The sequence below is a fragment of the Beta vulgaris genome, chromosome 2 (assembly GCF_026745355.1).
Source record: "Beta vulgaris subsp. vulgaris cultivar EL10 chromosome 2, EL10.2, whole genome shotgun sequence".
Lineage (NCBI taxonomy): Eukaryota > Viridiplantae > Streptophyta > Magnoliopsida > Caryophyllales > Amaranthaceae > Beta > Beta vulgaris.
Genome location: NC_079203.1, coordinates 9,915,312 through 9,937,001, shown reverse-complemented (window position 1 = coordinate 9,937,001; position 21,690 = coordinate 9,915,312). Strand labels below are relative to the sequence as shown.

The 21,690-nt window shown below is 33.3% G+C and overlaps 2 protein-coding genes across 2 annotated transcripts; both read right to left on the bottom strand.

Moving 5' to 3' along the window:
- Positions 1-4,986: 4,986 nt before the first annotated feature.
- Positions 4,987-9,801, bottom strand: LOC104906288 (plant cysteine oxidase 2). The gene is made up of 5 exons (XM_010695024.4): positions 9,238-9,801; positions 7,217-7,335; positions 6,983-7,133; positions 6,270-6,485; positions 4,987-5,641 (listed from the first exon to the last, which is right to left on the bottom strand). The coding sequence occupies exons 1-5, from the start codon at positions 9,431-9,433 to the stop codon at positions 5,517-5,519; spliced, it is 807 nt and encodes a 268-aa protein (XP_010693326.2). The 5' UTR covers positions 9,434-9,801; the 3' UTR covers positions 4,987-5,516.
- Positions 9,802-14,101: 4,300 nt separating this feature from the next.
- On the bottom strand, positions 14,102-21,040 carry LOC104906287 (V-type proton ATPase subunit d2). Its single transcript, XM_010695023.3, has 10 exons — positions 20,663-21,040; positions 18,887-19,007; positions 17,017-17,124; positions 16,837-16,939; positions 16,218-16,298; positions 15,954-16,039; positions 15,675-15,734; positions 15,547-15,595; positions 14,741-14,875; positions 14,102-14,593 (listed from the first exon to the last, which is right to left on the bottom strand). Exons 1-10 carry the CDS (start codon positions 20,841-20,843, stop codon positions 14,462-14,464), a joined length of 1,056 nt encoding a protein of 351 aa, XP_010693325.2. The 5' UTR covers positions 20,844-21,040; the 3' UTR covers positions 14,102-14,461.
- Positions 21,041-21,690: the final 650 nt, after the last annotated feature.

Genomic DNA, 21,690 nt, shown 5'->3' with positions numbered 1-21,690 from the left:
AAGCTGATACTACAAATAATAATATTCCTAACATGATACTAATAAACAATAAGCAGGGATAAATAATAATATAACAATCTAACATTCTGCAGATAACTTTTACTTAACTAAACTTTAACCATCTTTTTATTACTTTAATGGAATAGTTATTGGGTCGAGTTGTCTTACCAAAACATGCCTTCGCAGAGGAAGACGAAATACGGGCGCGATTCCGTATTCCAGAATGACCTGCAATATTGAGGAATGGTGATCAATCCGTTTTCCAGAAAAAACCATGGGCTACCACCATGTACTCCAACTCCTGATTGTCCAACATCAGACGTGCACCAGTCTAAAGTTTATTACTATCCAAGTTACACTTTACGTGATTTACATATTATTACTTGTTATGACACACAAGCAACACAGATACATAGAATTAAACATTCACAACTGAACTCATATTTATCTTAGGATCAAATAAGTGATCACAACTTAAAATCCAAGATTGATTCATTTTCATTCCAATCTTTCTTGTTTGTTGAACCTAGTCAACAACTTACCATTCAAAGACATAATTTTGGGCTTAGGAAAAGACAATTGGGTTTGAATATAACTTTATGATGAATAAGATTAATAATTTAGAATTCCTAACATCAATAGAAATCATTTTCCTAATCCACTTAGAATTTGGGTTCCTCAAGCCCATTTAAACTTCTTTTCCAAACCCAATTAATATTTCAAATATTTTTCAAAGCATGCCTTAACAAAAATATTTTAACTTTCTTAAATGCTTAAAATACTTCCTTTGACTTTCAAAATAGTCAACCTTCTTTAAATAAATAAACCATTTCAAACTAAATTATGTTTAAATATAAATATATAAATACTAAAATATATTTATAAAATCCATAAAATTACGGGGGATTACAATATTCATGTTATTACAACATTTTATCATAAGTCAAATTTACAAGATTAAATATATTATCTTTAAAAAATCTCGGTCTTACTCAACTGAACCAAAATAATTAAGTGTCACAACAATTTATTAAAAAAATTTATTTTTACAACAAGAACTAAAATCTATAGTGATAAAGTTATATATATATATATATATATATATATATATATATATATATTATATATATATATTATATATAATTCTGAATAATTAAAAAATTAGAATTCGATTTTAAAAAACCTTAGAATATTAAAGAGAGTTTCATCTAAGCAAGTTATGTTATTGTTTTTAATTGAGTTATATAAAGATAAAAAAATATCTAAAATTTTGAACCAATTGTATACCATGGTGGCACTTCATAAACAATCAAATGAAAGTTTTTCAATGTATGACATTGCATAAGTATTATGACTATTATTTTATTCCTATATAATTTTTGTTTTGAAATAATTTAATTTTATTTTGTCTTTTCCATATATTTATATGTCATATCTTATTATTTTCTCTATGAACTTAATTACACTAATTAAACTAATTGGGAAATCAAAGTTCTCATTTCTATACTATTTGAGGTCTCGGATCATTAAAAAAAGAAAAAGTTTGATAAGTCTTGATTATATGCGAAAGTTATTTGGATATAAATCAAAATCCAATCCAAACCAAATTAGTGATTTGGATTGGACAGAGACCATATTCTAATTGGATTTAGATTGGATCGGTATTGTGTTTCTTTGATAGATTGTATTTTCGGGTCGGGTTGAGACTGATTGGATCGAAAAATCCAAAATAATCAAATAGTATATAGGCCTTGAACTGTATAATTAGAATTGGGCTTAACATATTCTTTTTAAAAATAAAATAAAATGGTCGGTCCTTCCCCTGAAACTCGAATTGGCTAACTTCGTAATCACTATCGAAAACTTTATTTCGTTGCTTGTACCGATCGAAATCTTTATTTTGATGCTCATGTCTAATTATAGGCTTTTACAAATCAGTTCTACTATCAAAAACTTTACTTTGATACTCGTGCCTAATTTAATTCATTAAGAAAAAATGGGGTTCAAATATATTGGATATTTCAGATTGGATCCTATCTATCGTCTGAAATTTTGGATTGGATTGATTTGGACTCAAACTCTAATTGGATTGGATTCGGATTGGAAAATTGAAATTCAAATTTTGTTCGGACCGAATTGGATTACGCCTAATTCCAAACCGTACACCAAACTTTCATTCCTATTCTTGATATGGTCATGATTGATGAAGATGTAATTTATCTCTTAAATAGTATTTTCGATTATTAGTAGAGGTTAGTTTTATATTTAATAAATTTTGTTCATGATACCATTATTATGATCTTTTTTTTTGGAGTGTTCATCTTTCATTCTATATTCGTTAATGTTTACTTCCTTCATTTCTTTTTAATTTACTGACTCCACTTTATGGAAGAAGCAAATAGAAGTACAAAAGTATAAAAGATAAAATAAAAAGTGGAAAAGCTGGGTTAAAATATTAAAAAGTGGATGACATGGGTGAAAAAAGAGGAGAAATTAAATGGGACATGTTACCAATAATAGAAAAAACAACAATTTGTAGATTAAAAAAAAAACCAAAAAGGAAAGTGTGTACATTAAAAAAGAAACGGAGCGACTATACAATATACTAATAGTTGAACTTGTGGTTGAGACTCATGTTTTTCTCTATTATTTTTGTCTTGCATCTATTAAATTATTACCCTCTACTTTCTTCAAGTATCATTCGGGCATTCTTCATGTTAAAATTGTGTAGCTGTTGTTAGTCATACCAATTATTGGGACACCATTGAATAGTAGACTTAACTACTATATCCAATTGAATATTAGTAAAAAAATATAAAATTTATATATCACAATAACAAATCTAGAAATTAGAGTATAATGACTAATACTTTTTCCATTCTTTCTCTACTGCAATAATGGATTTGGACATATTTTTAAGAAAATGACAAAATTGGTAGTTTAGCATAGAGAAACCCCTTTAATTAACTAGAGTATGGGATAAATAAATTTTTAATAAAAATACAACTTTTTGAGACAAGTTAAGTAATTATTGATGGTTGCATCTCTATTATATAAGGGAAGGGGGAGGAAGATGGTGTCCCATCTGAAAATACTAAATTACCCTTAGGGCTTGTTCTCCCCAACTTATTTTCAGTTCAGTTTAGTTCAATTCAATTCCTTCAATTCAGTTTAGTTCAGTTCAATTCACTTAAGTTCAGTTTAATTCAGTTCAGTTCAGTTCAGCTCTAGACAAATACTTTTACTCTCACATATCACAATTCATTCCAGTTCAGTTCAATTCAGTTCAGTTTAGTTCAGTTCAGCTATTTTATGCCAAAGTGAACATGCCTTTAATAATCTAATAGAATGAAAAAATTATAAAATAAAACAATTTAAGAACCATTGTCATTTCAACTTGTCATTCTAAACAAGTTAAAAATGATATATGCATCATATTTAAATCAAAAAGTTATATGGACAAAATATCTTGACCTTATTTTTTACGGTTTTTTCACCAAGTACCCCCGAGTTTTCGATTAATTGACCAGGTACTCGCTCGCTTTTAACGACGATTAACTCCGTTAGTCATTAGCCCTAATTAACTCTCTAACCCTTATTAAGCCCTCTAACTCTAACCCCAAAACCTAAACATTAACCATAATCATTAACTCCTTAACACCTAACTCCAATCCTAATGTCCTAGCCACCCAACCACCACCACCTCCCCCACCCTTCGCCCGCGAGCACCCCCTTCCCCCTCGCATCCCCTTCCTCCCTCACCCTCGCTGCCCAACAACCCTTGGAGAGAGAAATCAGAGTTGGAGGAGAAATGGCTAATGGAGAATTCGAAAACAGGGAATTCAATTTGGGTGGAATTCAATGTGGATGGAGTTGGGGGGGGGGGGCTGTTGGGTTGTGAAGGTGACAGAAGAAGGGTCGTGGGGGTGGTGGAGGGGAGGCTGCGGGGGTGGAAGATCTGTGGGGCTGGGGGAAGGGGTTGGTGGGGTAGGGGTGATGGTTGGGTGGTTAGGGTTAGGGGATTAAATTAGGTATTAGGGTTAGAGTTAGATGGGTTAAGTTTGGATGAGTTAATTAGGTTAAAGGGTTTAATTAGGGTTGATGACTAACAGAGTTAACCGTTGTTAGTCATTAATTGCATTTGGATGTATTACCATAAAATTAAGGGGTAATTGATGAATTTTGAAAAGTGCGAGGATACCTCGTGAATTTTCTGAAAAGTCGGGGGTGATTGGTGAAGTAATCGTTTTTTAACTTATATACATGACGTCCACCTGAAAAGTTTGAAATACTCACTACCTTTAATACTCTATAATTCGGTCAAACCAACTCGTTATGTCTATTCTTTTTGTTCGAAATTCATTCAAAAAAAATTAATAAAAATCATTAACAACCTTCGTTAGTTTCTTACATAAGCGAATTAATATATCTAAATTCATCTAACTATTAATCTTTCACATTTAAAGTGTAATCATAACTATAGAATAAATGAAGTATATAACATAATAACGAGTTTTGAAATTAATACACACATCGAGTACATATAAAATTAATTAACATAAAGTAAAGGCAAAAAAAAAACATGAAGCAAAGGCAATATTATCAGCTATAGTTGCTTTTCTTTTTATCAAAATTGTAGTGTCCCAACTCCCAATAGATAAAACTATGAAATTTGTTACAACAGAAAAAAATGGAAAAAGTATGTTAATACAATGGTGTTGAAAAATGTCGTTTCACAACAAAACAAAACCGCAATATTAACAAAAAATTTGCGAAAAATATAAAATGAAAAATAACCCATGCCCAGGGCTTCAAAGCTAATCTCTTGTGATGTTCCCTCCCATAAATTTGAAAGATTTAAATTGGGTTAAGTTTTTAATACGCTTAACCTTCCGAACGTCAATCTCTAGGGTGTAGTTTACCGATTTCTCTTTTCAGTTAGTTTCCCATATCAAACACCTAGTCAGACTGCTATAATAACACAAGTACACAACCATCTGAATCAGATCAAACAAGTCATTTTACAACACCAGCAATGCATGAATGATAATATTCTAATTTAGGCAGAAAAAACTACGCCGCCAACTACAATGGCATAACACCACAAAGTGCGACGCAGCAAAAAGTACAGAATTCAGCATACATGCAACAAATTACTCAAAACAATTATTCTCAGGTTTTCCCAACAAGAATTGAACTCGAACAAAGAAGTTTCTCTATGCTCTGGACGACTTTTCACTACATCTAAAAATAGGTGTGTTTTCCCTTTGGAGCTTCTTTCTTAAACTGTTAAGCCTAATTTTTCAATAGATTTTCTCTCTTTCACTATCTTTTCTCCTCTTCTGTTTCGTCCATCCATTTGCATTTTCTTCTTACTTTCTCAGTTTCTCCTATTTATGTACAAGGCTGCAAGAGCTGTAGAGAAACTTGGGCACTTTTGACTGAAGGAGAAAAAGACACGGATAGGTGTTGCAGCAACGGTAGTGTAATCGCACCACCAAGATTAATAACCACGATCAACTGTCCATTATCTTGGGACCTCTATATGGTGCCCCGACAACAGCCAATTCTCGCGGTTTCTCCCTCTCTTCAAGCCAAGCAAAACCATCCTTCTCATTTTCAAGCTCGGATTTCCCGTCAACTGTGATATGGGATTGTACAAGCCACATTATGTCCATTAATGTTTGAACATAGAAGAAAGATAACATAAATATTGGGGTTGTTTGGCAATTAGAGTTTTGGAGCAAAAAGAGAGTTTTGGACCACTTTTAGAATTTTGACTAATCAAAAACTCTAAAAGGGGTGATTGGTAAAAAAGAGTTCTTAGAGAATTAGATATTAATATGTTCAATGATTTTTTTTTGCCTCTAATAATACACATGTATTAAAATGTTTATAAATGTCATTTCACACAAACAAATGGCAATAACCTGTTAACAATCAATTAATTGTTACCAAACACATTTACAGAAATAACAACAAACTCTAAACTCCAACAGCTCAACTCTAAACTCTATTTGCCAAACAGGACCATTAGTTTTCTTTAGGAGTTGTCCCAATTTATTTGCCATAGACCTTTTACTTTATTTGTACAATTGGACTATATATACTATGCACCAACTTCTTTCTCTATTCCCAAAAACTATGTGCCAAAATGGTTTGCAAGAATAAACTTGGGACGGAATGAGTAGAAAATATTCCAAAGTTTGAATGTTCATGAAATGACGTCATACTCCCAACTAGTGTGCAAAAGAGAAAACTTGAGGTACCTGGGAAACGGTCAAAAGGGTGCTCCCTGTAGTATGTACAATGGCGGCCATCAGGATCAGAGTAAGGTGGGCCCAGAACATCAAGAACTGCACATGCTGTCACTGCTGTAAAACAGTGCATATTTCCACCTGCTGCTGGATAAAGGATTGAAGTGTTGCAAGGGGCAACAAAGTCTGCGTTCACTTTCAGCTTCGCCAACCGGGCCCGCGGAACATCTGTAAACCAATCATTGTCGTATGAATTAGTCAATCCTCAATTTCCTAGTATAGCCCAACAACATCAACATGGAAAAGAAGGAAACAGAACAATCTGTGCCTTATTCAGATTTCAGATAATAGAAGACAGAAATAGACTTGTAGACAGTTGAGGAAAACATGATATTTCGAAAGTTTTGTTCCCCCCTACAAGTAAGGAGGTGCCCCCTCCTTTCAAAGTGCACAAAAATGAGAAAGAGAGAGCACAAGAAACTCCATGGCACTATGGCAGTCGTCAATATACTATCAATGGTGAATCTATAGTCTCTATTGCCGCCTTTGGGTGGTGATTTATGTTAAACTGGTGCGTGCATACGCGAATATATACTAATTTTTGTATCAAACATCATATAGAAGTGACTTTCATCTCCCTTCCCCTCAGTTACTACTACACACAAAGTGTTACAGACAGGAGTAGTGACATTTTCTCTTGATTGCCTCTCAAAAGAGAAACTTACTTTCTGAAGTAGCACTGGTGCAAGGTACGTCATCCGCCCAGTCAAATGATTTAATATGCATTGTCCCAAATAGAAGTTTACTGAAAACAGTCATTCCTGGATGATTATGAAGCGGCAGTACACCAGACGGTGGCAAGCAGAAAATCCCAATCTACAATATGAGAATAAGAAATTGAGTTCGGATCACTCTTTTAAGTAAGTTAGATCAATCTTGAGTGAAACAAAGAAGCATACCGAAAACTTGTCACATTCATAGAGGTGTAGGTACGTTATGATAGGAGATCGTCCATTCCTGATTAGTCGAAAATACGGTAGTTCTGGGCTCAAGCCAACATCATCCGCCTTCAAGCTATCTAAACACACAAATCATAAAATAGTGAGGTTTTGATGGACTTCCAATAAAGATTTTATTCATTCAAAGATGAGAAAACTTATGATTGATTGCACCCATTTACTTTGAACAAAAGAATAGACGGATCATAATCAAAGAGTCAAGAGCAGAACTTTCAACTTTCCCATGATAAAAAAAAAAATACTATAACCAAGATGGCATATGTACAGATATTGCATAGTAATGCACAAAAACACACCATGTAATGAAAGCACTTTATAAAGCCTAATCCAACATTTCAAAAAGAAGTACAAGAGTCAAAGCATAAGTTCTCAAGCAAGAATCTAGAATCATGAAAATGCTTGGCAATCAGCGTAGCAACTGTCAATTTTCAAAGTCAGCTAGTGATATGCTATCTTTGAAACTGAAGAATCCATAATAAAAGCAAACAGTCATTCTCATATTAGTGATATAATCTCAAATACTATGTTTGTCCATTATTTTCCCATGTTGCTTACGAATAAGGGAAACTACCATAAAGTATTTACTCATCAAAATTATCTGCAAATATACCGCACAACCACCACTTAAGTCGCATTCCACTACTAATGGATTTCCACCATTGTTACATGGAACGAACATGGTACAAAAACGAGAACACGGAACATAGCCTCTAGAGTAAACCAAATGAATTCCTAGACCACGTACCATGTTCTACATTCCGGGACGAAACCAATTTGATATTCTGATGGGTTATTCTGAACAGAAACCAGAAATACTACAACAGGATGGACGTAATGTAATAGCATCGAAACAAGTTGCATTATAGTATGTACGAGGATAATATAATTTTCTAGAACATATTATTATACTACCAAGCAACAAGTTGCAAATAGAATGTAGCAATTCTCATAACGACAACTACGTTAATTAATTAATTATAATTTAATAAGGCAACCCAACACCAACAAGACTTTTCAAACATCCATTGTTTTTTGACAAATAACATCATGAAACATGTTTTCTATATGAATTATCAAAGTATTAAAATAAAAGATACGGGGACCGCATAAGTTAAACCATTTAAAGTTTCAAACTAAGCAGTACAACAATAATAAAACCACTCTAAGTTTCAACTTCCAAGTTTAGATAATTAAGGAAGTACTTCCATGGATTTTTCCTCATCAGGCAAATAATGAAAAAACATATTGCAAATAAATCAATAATAAAAAGTGCAACCATGATTTAATAACATCATCAAAAACATAACATGTCCAAAAAAAAATGTACAAAAAAAAATCCCATTTATAACCTAACTCTATGATGTTAACATATCCATATCATACAATTTCTCAATTTGGGTCTTCTAGAAAGTGACATCAGCTCCATTATTAACAATCAATATCTCAAAAATTGTTCACACATTCTTTATTTAATAATTAATATTTACATTATACCCTAGCATTTGAATGAGCTTTTTTTTCCCACTTTACACCAAGAAATATAATAAAATTAACTTAGTTTACAAGATAAAATTCAATGATTTATTGAGACACTTGTAAAGCAGCAGGGTTAATGTGGAGATTTTTGAAAAGTCAAAATACAATGTAGATGTTCAACAAACACGATACGACACATAGAAACAATGCCTACGCCATAGTCGAATATTATCTCACATATGACATGGGTATATATAAGCCAATCAACATTGCTCTTATTAATTTAAATAAAATACAATGACATAAACCAAAAATGAAATCTGCATTAACTCACTTTAAATTCAAAGTTTGTTACTTCCTCCGTAACAAAATAAACGCAACAATAAGATATTTAATACTTTATAAATAATACTCATTTGTTGTATTTATTACGTTAAGTAAAAGAAATTGAACAGCAGCATAGCATAGCATAGGCATAGGCATACCCAAAATAGAACGCAATCGTTCGACGTGGTTAGGAGGAGGAATAAAGCCGGTTCCACCATTAGCAAAAACCTCCTTACAAGTGTGAAAAAGATTCTGAACCGGCGACATTTTGCGATTACGTCGCCGGTTCTTCCGAGAAGACTTGTTGCTATTCGTGGTTGCTGTTGTTGTTTCTTTTCCAGGCTCAATTCCCATGAAATATTTTTTCACCAAATTAAGAATTTAACAAAAACCCAACTTATGCAAATAAACTAACTTAAATTCAATATTATGAACATTGGTGCAGTGAAAATCCCAAGAAACATACTAAGGAAAAAAGATGTCGGTATTCAAGTACTTAAGAAAGTAAAAAAAAAGGGACAGAAAAACGTTGAAAAAGAGAGAGAAGAGCAACAGAGTGATTCTTTTATGGGTTTTTATTTTTCTATATATGTATGTAATATCAAATGTGTATATAATTATGTTTATTGTATTTGTACGTTACCAATAAATGAGGAAGATGAAAAAAAAAAAAAAAACAGGAGATTTTGGTGTAAATTTGGTTTATGATGGTTACAGTGAGAAAGAGAAAAATTGATGATGAGAGTGTATATATGGGACATTTTAAGAGATGAGGGGTGGGAATAGATAACAGTTGGTTTGAGGAGAGAAAAACCATGGGCGAAACTACAAGATTTTCCAGTGGGCTGTTTTAATACCAGACTTCAAATATTAAATAACTCTTGTATTTTTTATATATATCCCCCCGCCTTTTATACCTTCCTTGACCCTCTTTATGTGTCTCTAGTCTAGTCTCTTGTTTTTACGGTTTTACCAAGCTAGATTTGGTCTAGTCGTAAAGAGTTCTGCTCTTGTGATTTGGAAATCAATTTAGGGATTTGATTCTTTATTTAAGGACGTTTTGTTATTGGGATTCTTTTATCTTCCCTCTATTATAAGGTGTTTCGGCTTAAATTGAGTTGAAAGTACCTTGATAACTTGTTTATAAGACGATAAAATTAAAAAAAAAGGTTTCTTAAGCTTGTTATGGCAAAGTTGGTCTAGTGATAGGTTTGTAAATTGTAATATGTTACTTGTTTTAATCTATAGAATTTGATTTTTATGTATGACAATGATAAATTTTGCACTAAAATATCTTTTTCAAACAAATAGCTACCCACCATATCGTTAGTCATCAATAACAAAAATTTGTATAAAAAAATTGATATTTGAAAATAAAAAGTTGATAAATTTAGCAATACTTGCTCTGTTTATTTTTAGTTCACTCACTTCACTTTGGGGGAAAATCAAAAAGGGAGTACAAAAGTATGTGAAAGAAATTGAAAAGATGGAGAGAGAAACTGATAAGCGGAGGGAGAATAAATAAAAAGTGGGTTAAATATTTAAAAGTTGATGATATGGGTGGGAAAAAGGAGAAATTAGATGGGATATGTTACCAAGAATAGAAAAAGCAACAATATATAGATTAAAAAGAAACGAAGAGAGTATCTTACATGACCGTATGTTTTTGCTTATATAGAAATTATTAATGATGATCAAAGTGAATTATGTGAATATCTTGCCAAAGTATTTAATGTGTGTATATATATTTTTTTTAAAGGGTCTCATTCAACTTCAAGGTTATGGGTTCATCTTTTATTAAAAACTTTAGGACGAATCCATGTTACTTTTCTCTCGTTTAAAGAGAGCTTTAAATATAAGAGAATCAGATATCTAGATGTACGAATATGAATATATAAAAGTATTTTTATAATATCATCAAAACCAGGGGCTGAACCACAAAGAGTTGAATCCACCTAGATTTAAAAATTTTACAACTTTTACTTATAATAATTAACATTTTTTAAAAAAATTGTTATAAAATTAGTCATTTGAACCTTGTAAAAAATATATTAATTTTATATTGACCTCACGTAATATTTTTTTTCTAGGTTCTACCACAAATTTAAACAAAGTATACATAATTGACCTTTAGATATATAAAATATAAAATTTACAGTGAATATGTAGTTCTAGTACTACTAAAATTTTTATTTAAATAAAAATATAAGAAGATACTAATCCAAATACCACGCTCATTGTCTAGAGCCCTAGACCCCCATACGACGACCATACTCCCATTTTACAGATTCGTATTATTCTTAAACTTTTACTCCTCATGTTGACTATTCGGATTTTGCGTTTTCATATCTTTAAATCCACTTGGCCACTATTTTATTTTATTTGGAATTATCACCCCTCTTAATATTATTATACGTGATCGGTCTTTTGAAAATTCACCCATCTCGATATTATTTTTTCCAGGTGTCTTGCATACAACAGGCCATACGCGAAATTACAGCTGTGGCTGCACGCAATACTTTATCAGTTCGTCAGTTCATTTTTAATTGGTAATATTTCATTTGTTTCTCATCGGAATCGAGCTTTTGATCAGGCGTTGGAAAGCTATCGAGTCAAATTTTCATCGACAACTTGGATCTTCCCAAAATATTAAGTGTGCTGTTAGATATGACCTTTTGAAGTTGACCCTTGTGCACAAACTCTTATGAACAAATAGAGTTACTCCTATGAACAAATGGAGTTTACTTATATGAATATATGGATATTTTAGCCTAGTGTTTAAGATTGAGGTATTGTGAACGATAGGTCATTGGTTCGAATCTCCCTCCCCTTCTTTGTACTGCCTTCGTGACTCATATGGATCAAAAAAAATTAAAAGTTGGTGGTTCCCCCACTTTATTCTATAAAATACTTATACTTTTTCCTTAACAAATGTTTATTGATTCAAATTGCCGTGATTCCTTACTTTCTCTATGTAGCATCTAAATTAAAATAGAGGAAGAATTATATAAAATGTAATCTGTATATACTATTCAAATACTATATATTTGATAGGATCTTATTAATGGATGTCTTTGAGGTGCTAGATAAAAAATATAATTTTTATGTAATTAATCATATTTACATAAAATAAGAGAACAATATATAATTTTAATGCATAAGCATTTTTCTCTTTCATATGCAATGACATTATATATTTTTCTCTTTGCTCATTGAGTAATTCCCCCTAGTGGGGCCGAAGTGTTATATATATATCAATACAAACCATTAGAATGGACAGTCTAATTTTAACATAAAATTAGACAAATTCAAGCTTGTATTATCTAACAAGCCATTTTATCTCACTCTAACTCAAAACTATTCATATGCATCTCACAGACTCACACTGACCTAGTTATCCTTCTTTTCTCATTCCTTTGTTTCCCTTTTATTCTAGAACTTCAGGACTCAATTTCAAAAAATAATCTGATAATCTTATCGAACAGATTAAAATAGTCACTTAATAGATTAATCTAGTCATTGTATGAGAATGTGATTACGGAATAGATTAAATTGGTCACTAAATAAATCAAATTAGTCATTTAATTGATTAAAGTAGTCACTATATTAAGAAAGGTCGCCTATTATTTTCTAAATATTGGGCTTGAACTGTGCCTAATTTTAAACTAAAAGTAGGTGGTCTCTTACAAGACGTGAACTTGTTAATAAAAAAATTGATATGGGAAAGTGTGCCAATAATATCTCTAATAATACTATGATTTTTTTACAATACTAGTTTTTTTTCTAGTACACGTAAATGAGGAAGTGTTTGATCGGTACTAGACATCGTTAAATCTATTAATAATATATCTAGTAGTACCAAAATATGTTTGAGTCATCAAGTGGTACCCACTTTTAACTTAATTCTCCTTGCAAAAAGACAAAATAATGTGTTTGCTTGAGTTCACAATTAGACTATCGACTATTAGAGATTAAGGGCGTATTCAGCAAAAATAGTTGTTGTGGTAACTCTTGGCTGTCACAATAGTTGTTATATTAGCTCTTAGCTATTAGATGTAAGCTATTAAAGATTAGCTGTCATAATTACTTTGAAAACAATTAGTGTTCGATAAACTAGCTTATTAACCTAGAAAGATAACACAAAATAAATTATGTCATATCTCCCTACCTCCACCTATTTCAAATTTGTCACATACTATAGCTGAAGGATGTAGAAAAAAATCATCAATGATCCTTAAATAAAAATAGACATTAAACAACTATTTTCATATCAAAACCTAACAAGCCTTACATATTATTCATGGATTTATGCATGTGTATGATTTTTTTATTGGCTGAGTTTGCTAAATTTACTTTATTAGATTGGTAATTTGTATTGTATATGAATTTTAATTTGTAATTTAAAATTTTTCTTTTTTGAAAGACTTATTATTCAATCTATTTCTTAGTGGTCCTAGTTTGAATTACACATTTGTCAATGAACATCTTTGACTATTAATATATGTACCTATTAGTAAAAAGATTATGGAACTTTGATATAATTAAAGTATTCATTGAGATAAATTATATTGTTTTTTTTATTCAAAGATAAATTATATTGTTGGAGTGTCTAAATAGCAAGCCCAAATAATGCTCCAATAGCTACTTTTTGAAAAATTTAAAGTAATTCTTTCATACATTATTGTTAACCTCAGGGGAATTCGACTATTTAGTGCATGAAGTTTACTTTTGAGTTATGAAGTGTGTTCCAAAATCATTTGAAATGATCTGCTCTTTAATATCCCTAACAAGTTTTAAGGAATCAGCCAATATTGAGATTTGAGAAAACAAAACCTGATTCCATAGAAGCTTCCTACTAGTTCCCAAATTTAAACCAAATAAATGAATCTGAATTTAAATGGCTGATTTCTAGCATCAGTCCTTCCAAATTAGATGCCAATTCTCGAACATCTATTGAAGTGAAAGGTAATAAAATCAAAATAAAAATAAAAATAAAAAATAGAAAGAAAGAAGAAGAAATGCTAAGATGAAAGATAATAGACATTGCCAAAAAATAAAGTTCACATCATGACATATCACATATAATACACTAGTATTCAGTTAAGAGAGTTTGACACTAGTTCATTGCCCCGCAACAAAACAGGGGCGGGGCGCATCGGGCTCTCAAGTTTAGCTCCAAGAAGATTGGAGTACATGATACCTTCTGAATAAAATAATCATACAGATAACAGCTTTATTCCATCTTGTGCAGTATAAATAATGTTTGCAACTGATTCTACGATGGACAAGAAGAAATGAAGATGTACAAAGCACAAGCAGCACCAGACTTATTTATTTCCCGAAAAAATCCACAAAGTTTCTTCATATTCCCTCAGAGAACAACTAGAAGATGAAGACAACACTGTCGTGCACTCTCGACTTCTGGTTTTGTGCCACGCATTCTGATATCCACATCAGATTCCTAATCTCCTGCTCCCTCAACCTCATGTAAGCGAAGAAAACACCATAATGGAACTGCAGTTTGTACAAGCAAGGCAGATAATATCAATAAACAATCTTGAAGGTCAAATAAGAGAGCTAAGCAAATGATATATTAACTGTAAAGTAATTGACATGTTTCTCAGTTTCGCTAACGAACATATAATAATTTTAGAAAAGGACCTGTTGCTCAAATGATAAGCATTGTCTCTTAACTTCCTCTTCATAGAATGCCTTGTCCAGCATCTGGCTTTCTCCATAAGACATCTTGGAGAATATTGACTGATAAGGTGGGTATTTTTCCATTACACCACGGACCTATGACAAAAGCAATAGTCAGAAGACTCAGAACCAGGCATAGCAGTAAAGATAGCTGATTCTAGAGGCTCCAAACAGTTATAAGAATGTCTGAATCTAAGCAGGCAGCAGGCATCATGCATGAATAAATGCACCATGTATACCGTGATTCCTATTTAAGAACAAGCTGTAGTAACTCCTGATATCACCCCCTCCCTCCCTCTTACATAAAGAGAGATAGATATGAGATGGAACATTTAGTACAAGGAAGTAAATCCTCTGATAAAAGAAAGCAGAACAGAGGGGAGGAAGAGAAAGCAGTAAAACTAACTTTGATGCACTTAATACGTTATTGAATTCATTCATTTCACAGTGCAGTGCAAGATCACAATTCAACACTTCAATTTAAAACCATGGATATAGCCAAGTCGAGAAATTGGATGCGTACCCATTTCTGACATGAGTACCCGAGTCCGGGTAACATAGATGTCTACACATCAACAGATCAGGATGTATGGTGCACATCCTTATTTTATAAATGTAACCATTTAGAAAGGTGATCACAGATTTAGCAGCAAAGATTGACAGAGTACTCACGCGACTGTTTGAAAAGGGGAGGGGATGGCAGACAAATGGCCCCCCTAACTACACATATTTCTAATAATGAATCACAGCAAAACGCTATACCATACCTGATCCACATCCTCACAAACAGCAAGCTCTTCATGTCCATAAGGATACCTATAGTGTCAAACACATCAACATCGGAAAGATAAAATAAATTTGTTGAGGGTGAAATGCAAGTTTTGAAGCCACTTACAAGAGACCAAAATTTGAGTACAGCTTCTTACGGTCTTCCCTTGTAAGTTCAGTTCCAATGCTGCACAAAACAAACCCTTAGGTTAACTAACCATAATCAGCAACCACCACCAACGTTTGTAACACAGCTGGAGCCTAGTAACGTCAATATATATATTATATATGCAACTTTACCCCTTGTAAGGAAGCTCTTCTCGTGAGATTAACTTACAAATATGATACATTTGTCAGATTATGCTTCATTTATATGTTCAACACGAGTTAACAACAGAATACTTACCTGTTAATTGTAATATTGACAGCTCTCCTATCAGCCTCAAAGGCAAGAAGATCAGACATAATTTCTGCAGTTGCCCCACCAAGTTTCTGTTTTATTAACAACAAATCAAATGAGGACTAATTGACTAGCAAGACAGAGTAGAGATGAAAATGATATAACCAGTGGGCGTAATGGGTTAAAAAAAATGAGTAATTGGCTTTGCGTTTCTTTCCTCATTTTTTTTGGGGGGGAGGGGGGTTCTCAAACGAAATTTCCCATTGTTACCTGACAAAACCGATAGAAATCCTCAAGGTATGCTTTGTAGAGGGTGTTCCTCATAATCTCAATGTTCATATCATCCAAGTCCTACCAGAGAAGATAACATAGGGGTCAAATGCAAAGATTTCTACCAATCAACAGTAAGGCGAAATGAATAAAGGAGAGGCAACTTCCTTCTTTGCCAACACATAATCACAGAGGGAATCTAACTAAACCAACAATCTGTTGGAGGTATTTAATGTAGTAGGCAAGAGTAAGGCATACTTAAAGAGAGAGGAAGCGATTGCCATTCTTATAATAGAAGCAAATCAAGCAATGCATATGAGACTATAGAGAACATGAACAAAATCAGCATGCTTCGACAGAAGAACCCACTAACTTTAGCAAGTCTGACTGAATAAAAACATGACCCACTTACTAATAAGAGATGATACTAAAAATCAGCTACTATATTAGAAAAATAAGAATCCAATAAACCACAAATTTCGAAGCATGTTTTAGGTGTGAAGACAACCTTTTTTCACAATAACATCATATACTTTTACAAGATTAAGAATTGAAGGAAGATTAATACCTCGGATGTGATACAGTGATGCAGACATACAACTAAAATATAGATTAGTACCTCGGAAGTGATGCACTCAGAGAAATATGGAGCCAAGGGAGTGTCAACGAGCACCAATCTATATAGATCCCGCATATTCTGAGCAACTGCAAGGGTAGCAATACTGACAAGCAAGAGAAAAAAAAATAAGTGCTGTTTGTGAGAAAAGCGATAGACAGAGACTAGCAAGGGAGTCAATACCTGTCAAACATGCCCAAGGGATGACATTTCTCCAACAGCTCTTGAACATCCCTCTCGTGCAAGGTTCCAGTAACAATCAGAACAACATTATCAATCATGTGACCATACCTGGAAAACGCAAAAGAGAACATACAACTTACAAAGAGCTCATCCCAAAGCCCTAAAGAGTTGGCAAAGTGACACAAAAATTACTTAAATTTTACGGTAAAGACCCAGCTTCAAATTCAAAAGATGCTATATTTTGTAAGTTTGAAAAGAACTCGTGCAAATTGCATAGTCGCCAAAATTGTTAGTCTCCTACACCAATGATAACCAGCTTCAAATATTTACATGATTTGATCTTAACTGCCATAGGAATATAACTAAAGAGTACGAAATAAATCTACAATGAAAATTTTAAGGAAAAACACATTGAAATTCCCGTAAATTGCTTCAAAGTGAATCGTGAATCCTTTAAGTGCTTATAATAATACCTTACAGCCTTCAAGAACATAAGCTACAATAATGCAATTCATGCATATAAACTAGAGATTTTGCATAAGAAGTTGAGCTAAAAGACACTTTCTAGTAAGACCTGAATAAATTTGTGCTAGAACTGAAAAGAGACCCTATAAAGAGAATTAATGAGCAAGCAAACTCTATACTTCCTCTGTTTTTTTAGTTACACCATTTGACATTTGGGCATTATTCATCAACTAACTTTTACAAGTTTACTCTCACTAGTCACTATTATATATGAAAAAACAAGTCAAGTGGAATCTTGTTAGATTCGTATCAAAGCTAGATTTCAAATATCAATTTTTTTATAATTTTTAGTTATACGATATTAGAGATATTAACGCTTAAAGAAGCACCTTGACCAAATGTGGAAAAGAAAATGGTGCAATAAAAAAAAAAAACAGTGGAACACACCATCTTATAGAACTAAGCTCTATAACAACTGATATTTTGCAGAACCTATACAACGTAAAACATATTTTTCTGCATATTTTTGGATAAATTATTGGGGGTGGGGGCATGTTTCCATTCCAATTTTCTTTAACTAACGACAAGATTTCATTGAACTAGAAAAAGTGACGTAAAATAATGCAAACTATCCCCAACATATCCAAATTACTGAGCAAATGTTATTCTATTTTCTTTCTAATTTAGCTATCCTCGTATGTTGAACAGGAGAAAGAAAGGCATTGCATAACCAAATAGGGTCTAAGATATCTATAGTTCCTAGCGGTTGCAAAAAAAAAAAAAAAAAAAAAAAAAAAGAAACAGTATCAAATGTGGAAAAAAGAAATTAAGCCCTTAAGAATAGCAGAACCTCATAATCTTCTCAAGAACATGCATCAGAAGCACGTAAATTAACAACTAACACATACAAAACGGTTTCTTCATTCTATTCCAAAGGCCTCAATGAAGGTGTGAGGGAAGAAAGGAGGATGTTCACCTAAAAGAGTTATTCACCCTTCTCTTCCAACTTTATATGGGGTGTGAATGAAGGGGAGGGGGGGGGGAAGTATCTGATAAGAGCATTTGGAAAATGTTTTGGTGTTCTCTTTCTTATGTTCACCTTCTCCAAAGACATGCAACTTCAGAAGAAGTAGAATAGCAAAAGGCCTTCACATAACAAACACCAACACGTTGGGAAAAGCATGGTTTAGGTTGGTTCGGCTACGTTTAGCTCAAGATATCTTATAAATGCATGTCACCAAAATCCACCAGAAACCAAATAAAGAGCGAGAAGGCATCAAATTCAAACAACCAGGAAAATTTCAACAACTCCTCTTCTAATGTTTACGTAGAACGGATACCAGCAAATAATACAATATTAGGCATAGTATAGAAAGTATAGACAAAATTCGTAAACTCCACTTACGTGATGTACTCTAAGAAGGTCGACAAAGGTTCTGTGGCCTGGCACAACATGTGCTTATATTCATCAACCAGCTTCAGTGTGCACTTCTCCACGAGCGTAGTTGTGTGCAGAGGAGAAGGTTCTATAGCCAAATACAGAAACCAAAATACCAGTCAGCACCAATATTAATCATATAATAGCCATCTCCCTTTATCTTAAAATTTTTAAAAAAGTATCGATTCAAAATATAAAAAAGAGTATCTATTCAATATTAAAAAAGAAAAAAGATCAGAGATATACCTCAATAACGCAAAAGATTCTAGTGCCTACTATAATGAACAAAATAGCAGTACACTAAGAGTCCAGAAAAAGCATTACACATAGTCCCACTCCACTGACTCAAGTCAGTATTAATAAAATACTTCATCAATCCTCAAAAGAAAGGATCAATTTACTATCAACAATATATATGTGTGTGTGTGCAAAATATCCACAAACAAATACAAGTCCACAAGTGAAAAAAGATAAAAACTTTTATACATCACTGAGGCACTGCTGCGGCAAGGGGGAAGGGGCCAAAGTAATGTTCATAAGCTCATATTAATGACATCAACTGTATTCATATAAAACAGATTGTCTAGCTTCGCAAGCTACATAGAAGGCCATATTCTAGATAAGAACAGCTAAAAGAAAATTCCTAATATGGAAGCGAGGAAGACTGGAAAGGTGTGTAGAAAATAGTATCACATATAGCTCTGTTAATGGCAATAATTTATCTTGCCGAACACCAAAAATGATATGGACCGGGAAAGCTATTGATGAAGTGTGAAAAGCATCATCCATCAAACCAATAGCTTATGAAGTTCCTAATTTATTTTCCATTGTATTGGTGGCATACCCAGTAAAAAAGTAACATAAACTCTGGCACAAACTGTCGTCTTGGCAGCTGATTTCTACACAAATGTCGTCTAGATCTCCCATTGAGAAGGGGAGAGGGGGAAACTAGCGGAGACCAATTTTCTCTATCTAAAATTTAATCCATATCAGCTATTCCGACGTTCCACAAGCCCGGAATACATTTTACTGTAGCTAAATACTGAAAGATACAAGGAAATTTCATATCACCAAAGGCCATTACAGAAAAAAGGTGTACTCTGTACTCTTGCATAGAAAATATTCCCTCCACCTTAGACATGAGAAACGTACTCAACCATGGTCACAGGATTGTCAAAGGTTACAATCTACAGAACGAAACATTCTCCCGTATGCACAAAATTCTGAACTTCTTCTGACACCCATACTACAGCATTTTGCAATGGGATAGCAAATCAACAACCAATCTACTTCGTGCTTAAGATAGAAATACAGACAAGCATTCCGCTCATTCATGGCCCTTATAATCTATGATCTTCACTAGTGCAAAAAGGGAGGTAGTCAGTAGTCAAGAGGTATCCCCTTCACAAAACGTGTTTTCTTTACCATAATATGCTATACCCGACTCAAATGCCATGCTATTATCGAAGCCAATTGCTTTGTCCGATCAAAAACTTTTTATATATTCGCATGTGTATCATTATCATAATTAAGATACATTATCATCCAGATATAATTGCGGTAATCAGATAATCTGTAACAGATGAATAATTCCAAAATCGGAGAGAAAATAGCATGAAATTTCAGAATTTTCAACAGATCAAACAAATTGAAATCACGCACAAGAAAGAATTCAAAATGCAGTTCAATTGACAAGAATCGGAAAATAGAGGAAATAAAAGAATTAGGAGGAGAAAATTATACCATTCTGAAGATAAGGACCATAATCAGTAGCAGAAAGATGCATCTTGATGTCATCGAGAGTCTCACACTGGCATAAATTGTTGTAATCAGCAGCAGTGAGCAATCCAGATCTGTGACCTCTAACAATGGCTTCCAAGTAACCGCCATGGATGTTGAAGGTCATAGCTTCGAATCCGTACATCTTGGCGAAATTTAGGGTTTGATTGATGCAGATCGGGATAAAATTGGGGAACTTGACAAGCAGGAGAGAGAAGGAGCTTATTGGTGGTTTATGATTTGTGATTTGAAGTCAGAAGAAGTCACAGGGTGCAAAACGTTAGGGGATCAACAGGAGAGAGATTAATTGATGATCATGATTGTTCAGTCATCACGATGATAACAAGACAAAACAAAACAAAACTACGGTTTGGGCCTCGTTATAAAAGTGGAGCCTGGTTTTCAAGAATAGGATTTTTTTTGTTATGTCAAAACTATCTAATAAATTAGGGTTTTTTGTCAGAAACCACCTTTTAAAATAAGGTTTTTGTCAAAAATCACCTTTTAAAATTTTTTTTTGTCAAGAGAAACCAAAAGGCAAAAATATTTTGTCAAGAGAAACCTGAAGCCACTAATGACGTTTTGACCATTGTTTAATATGTGTTGACTTTGATTAAGGTTTGTTTGGTGCTCTTAACTTAATTAACCAAGTTTAATTAATTTATCTCAACAAAAATTAAGCACCTCCACTTACTCCCACCCACCACCAACCCCTGCAACCCAAGTTCATCTCTCCTCCACCACCACAACCAATACCACCACCTCAAGACCCAACCACCTCCAACAGCAGTCCAGCGCCACCACCCCTTGCAACCCAAATTCGAGCCTCCCCTTCACTAGCACCAAGCTACACAATACCACCACCACCACTTCGCCTCCACCACCCCTAATTTGAGCCTCCGATCCCCATCCCGAATTCAAGCCATTTACATGTAATTCGAGTCACCCATCCTTAATTTGATTGACCCCAACCCTTAATTGAGCCACCCACA

Excerpts from the sequence above, each read along its gene's own strand:
- LOC104906287 (XM_010695023.3), bottom strand. The coding sequence starts at position 20,843 with ATGTACGGATTCGAAGCTATGACCTTCAACATCCATGGCGGTTACTTG. Across the intron at positions 19,008-20,662 it reads TGGTCCTTATCTTCAGAATG|AACCTTCTCCTCTGCACACA; the intron begins GTATAATTTTCT and ends ATTTGGCTATAG. Across the intron at positions 15,596-15,674 it reads TACTCAAATTTTGGTCTCTT|GTATCCTTATGGACATGAAG; the intron begins GTAAGTGGCTTC and ends TTGACACTATAG.
- LOC104906288 (XM_010695024.4), bottom strand. The coding sequence starts at position 9,433 with ATGGGAATTGAGCCTGGAAAAGAAACAACAACAGCAACCACGAATAGC. Across the intron at positions 6,486-6,982 it reads CACCAGTGCTACTTCAGAAA|ATGTTCCGCGGGCCCGGTTG; the intron begins GTAAGTTTCTCT and ends ATTGGTTTACAG. Across the intron at positions 5,642-6,269 it reads CCCTTTTGACCGTTTCCCAG|TTGACGGGAAATCCGAGCTT; the intron begins GTACCTCAAGTT and ends CCCATATCACAG.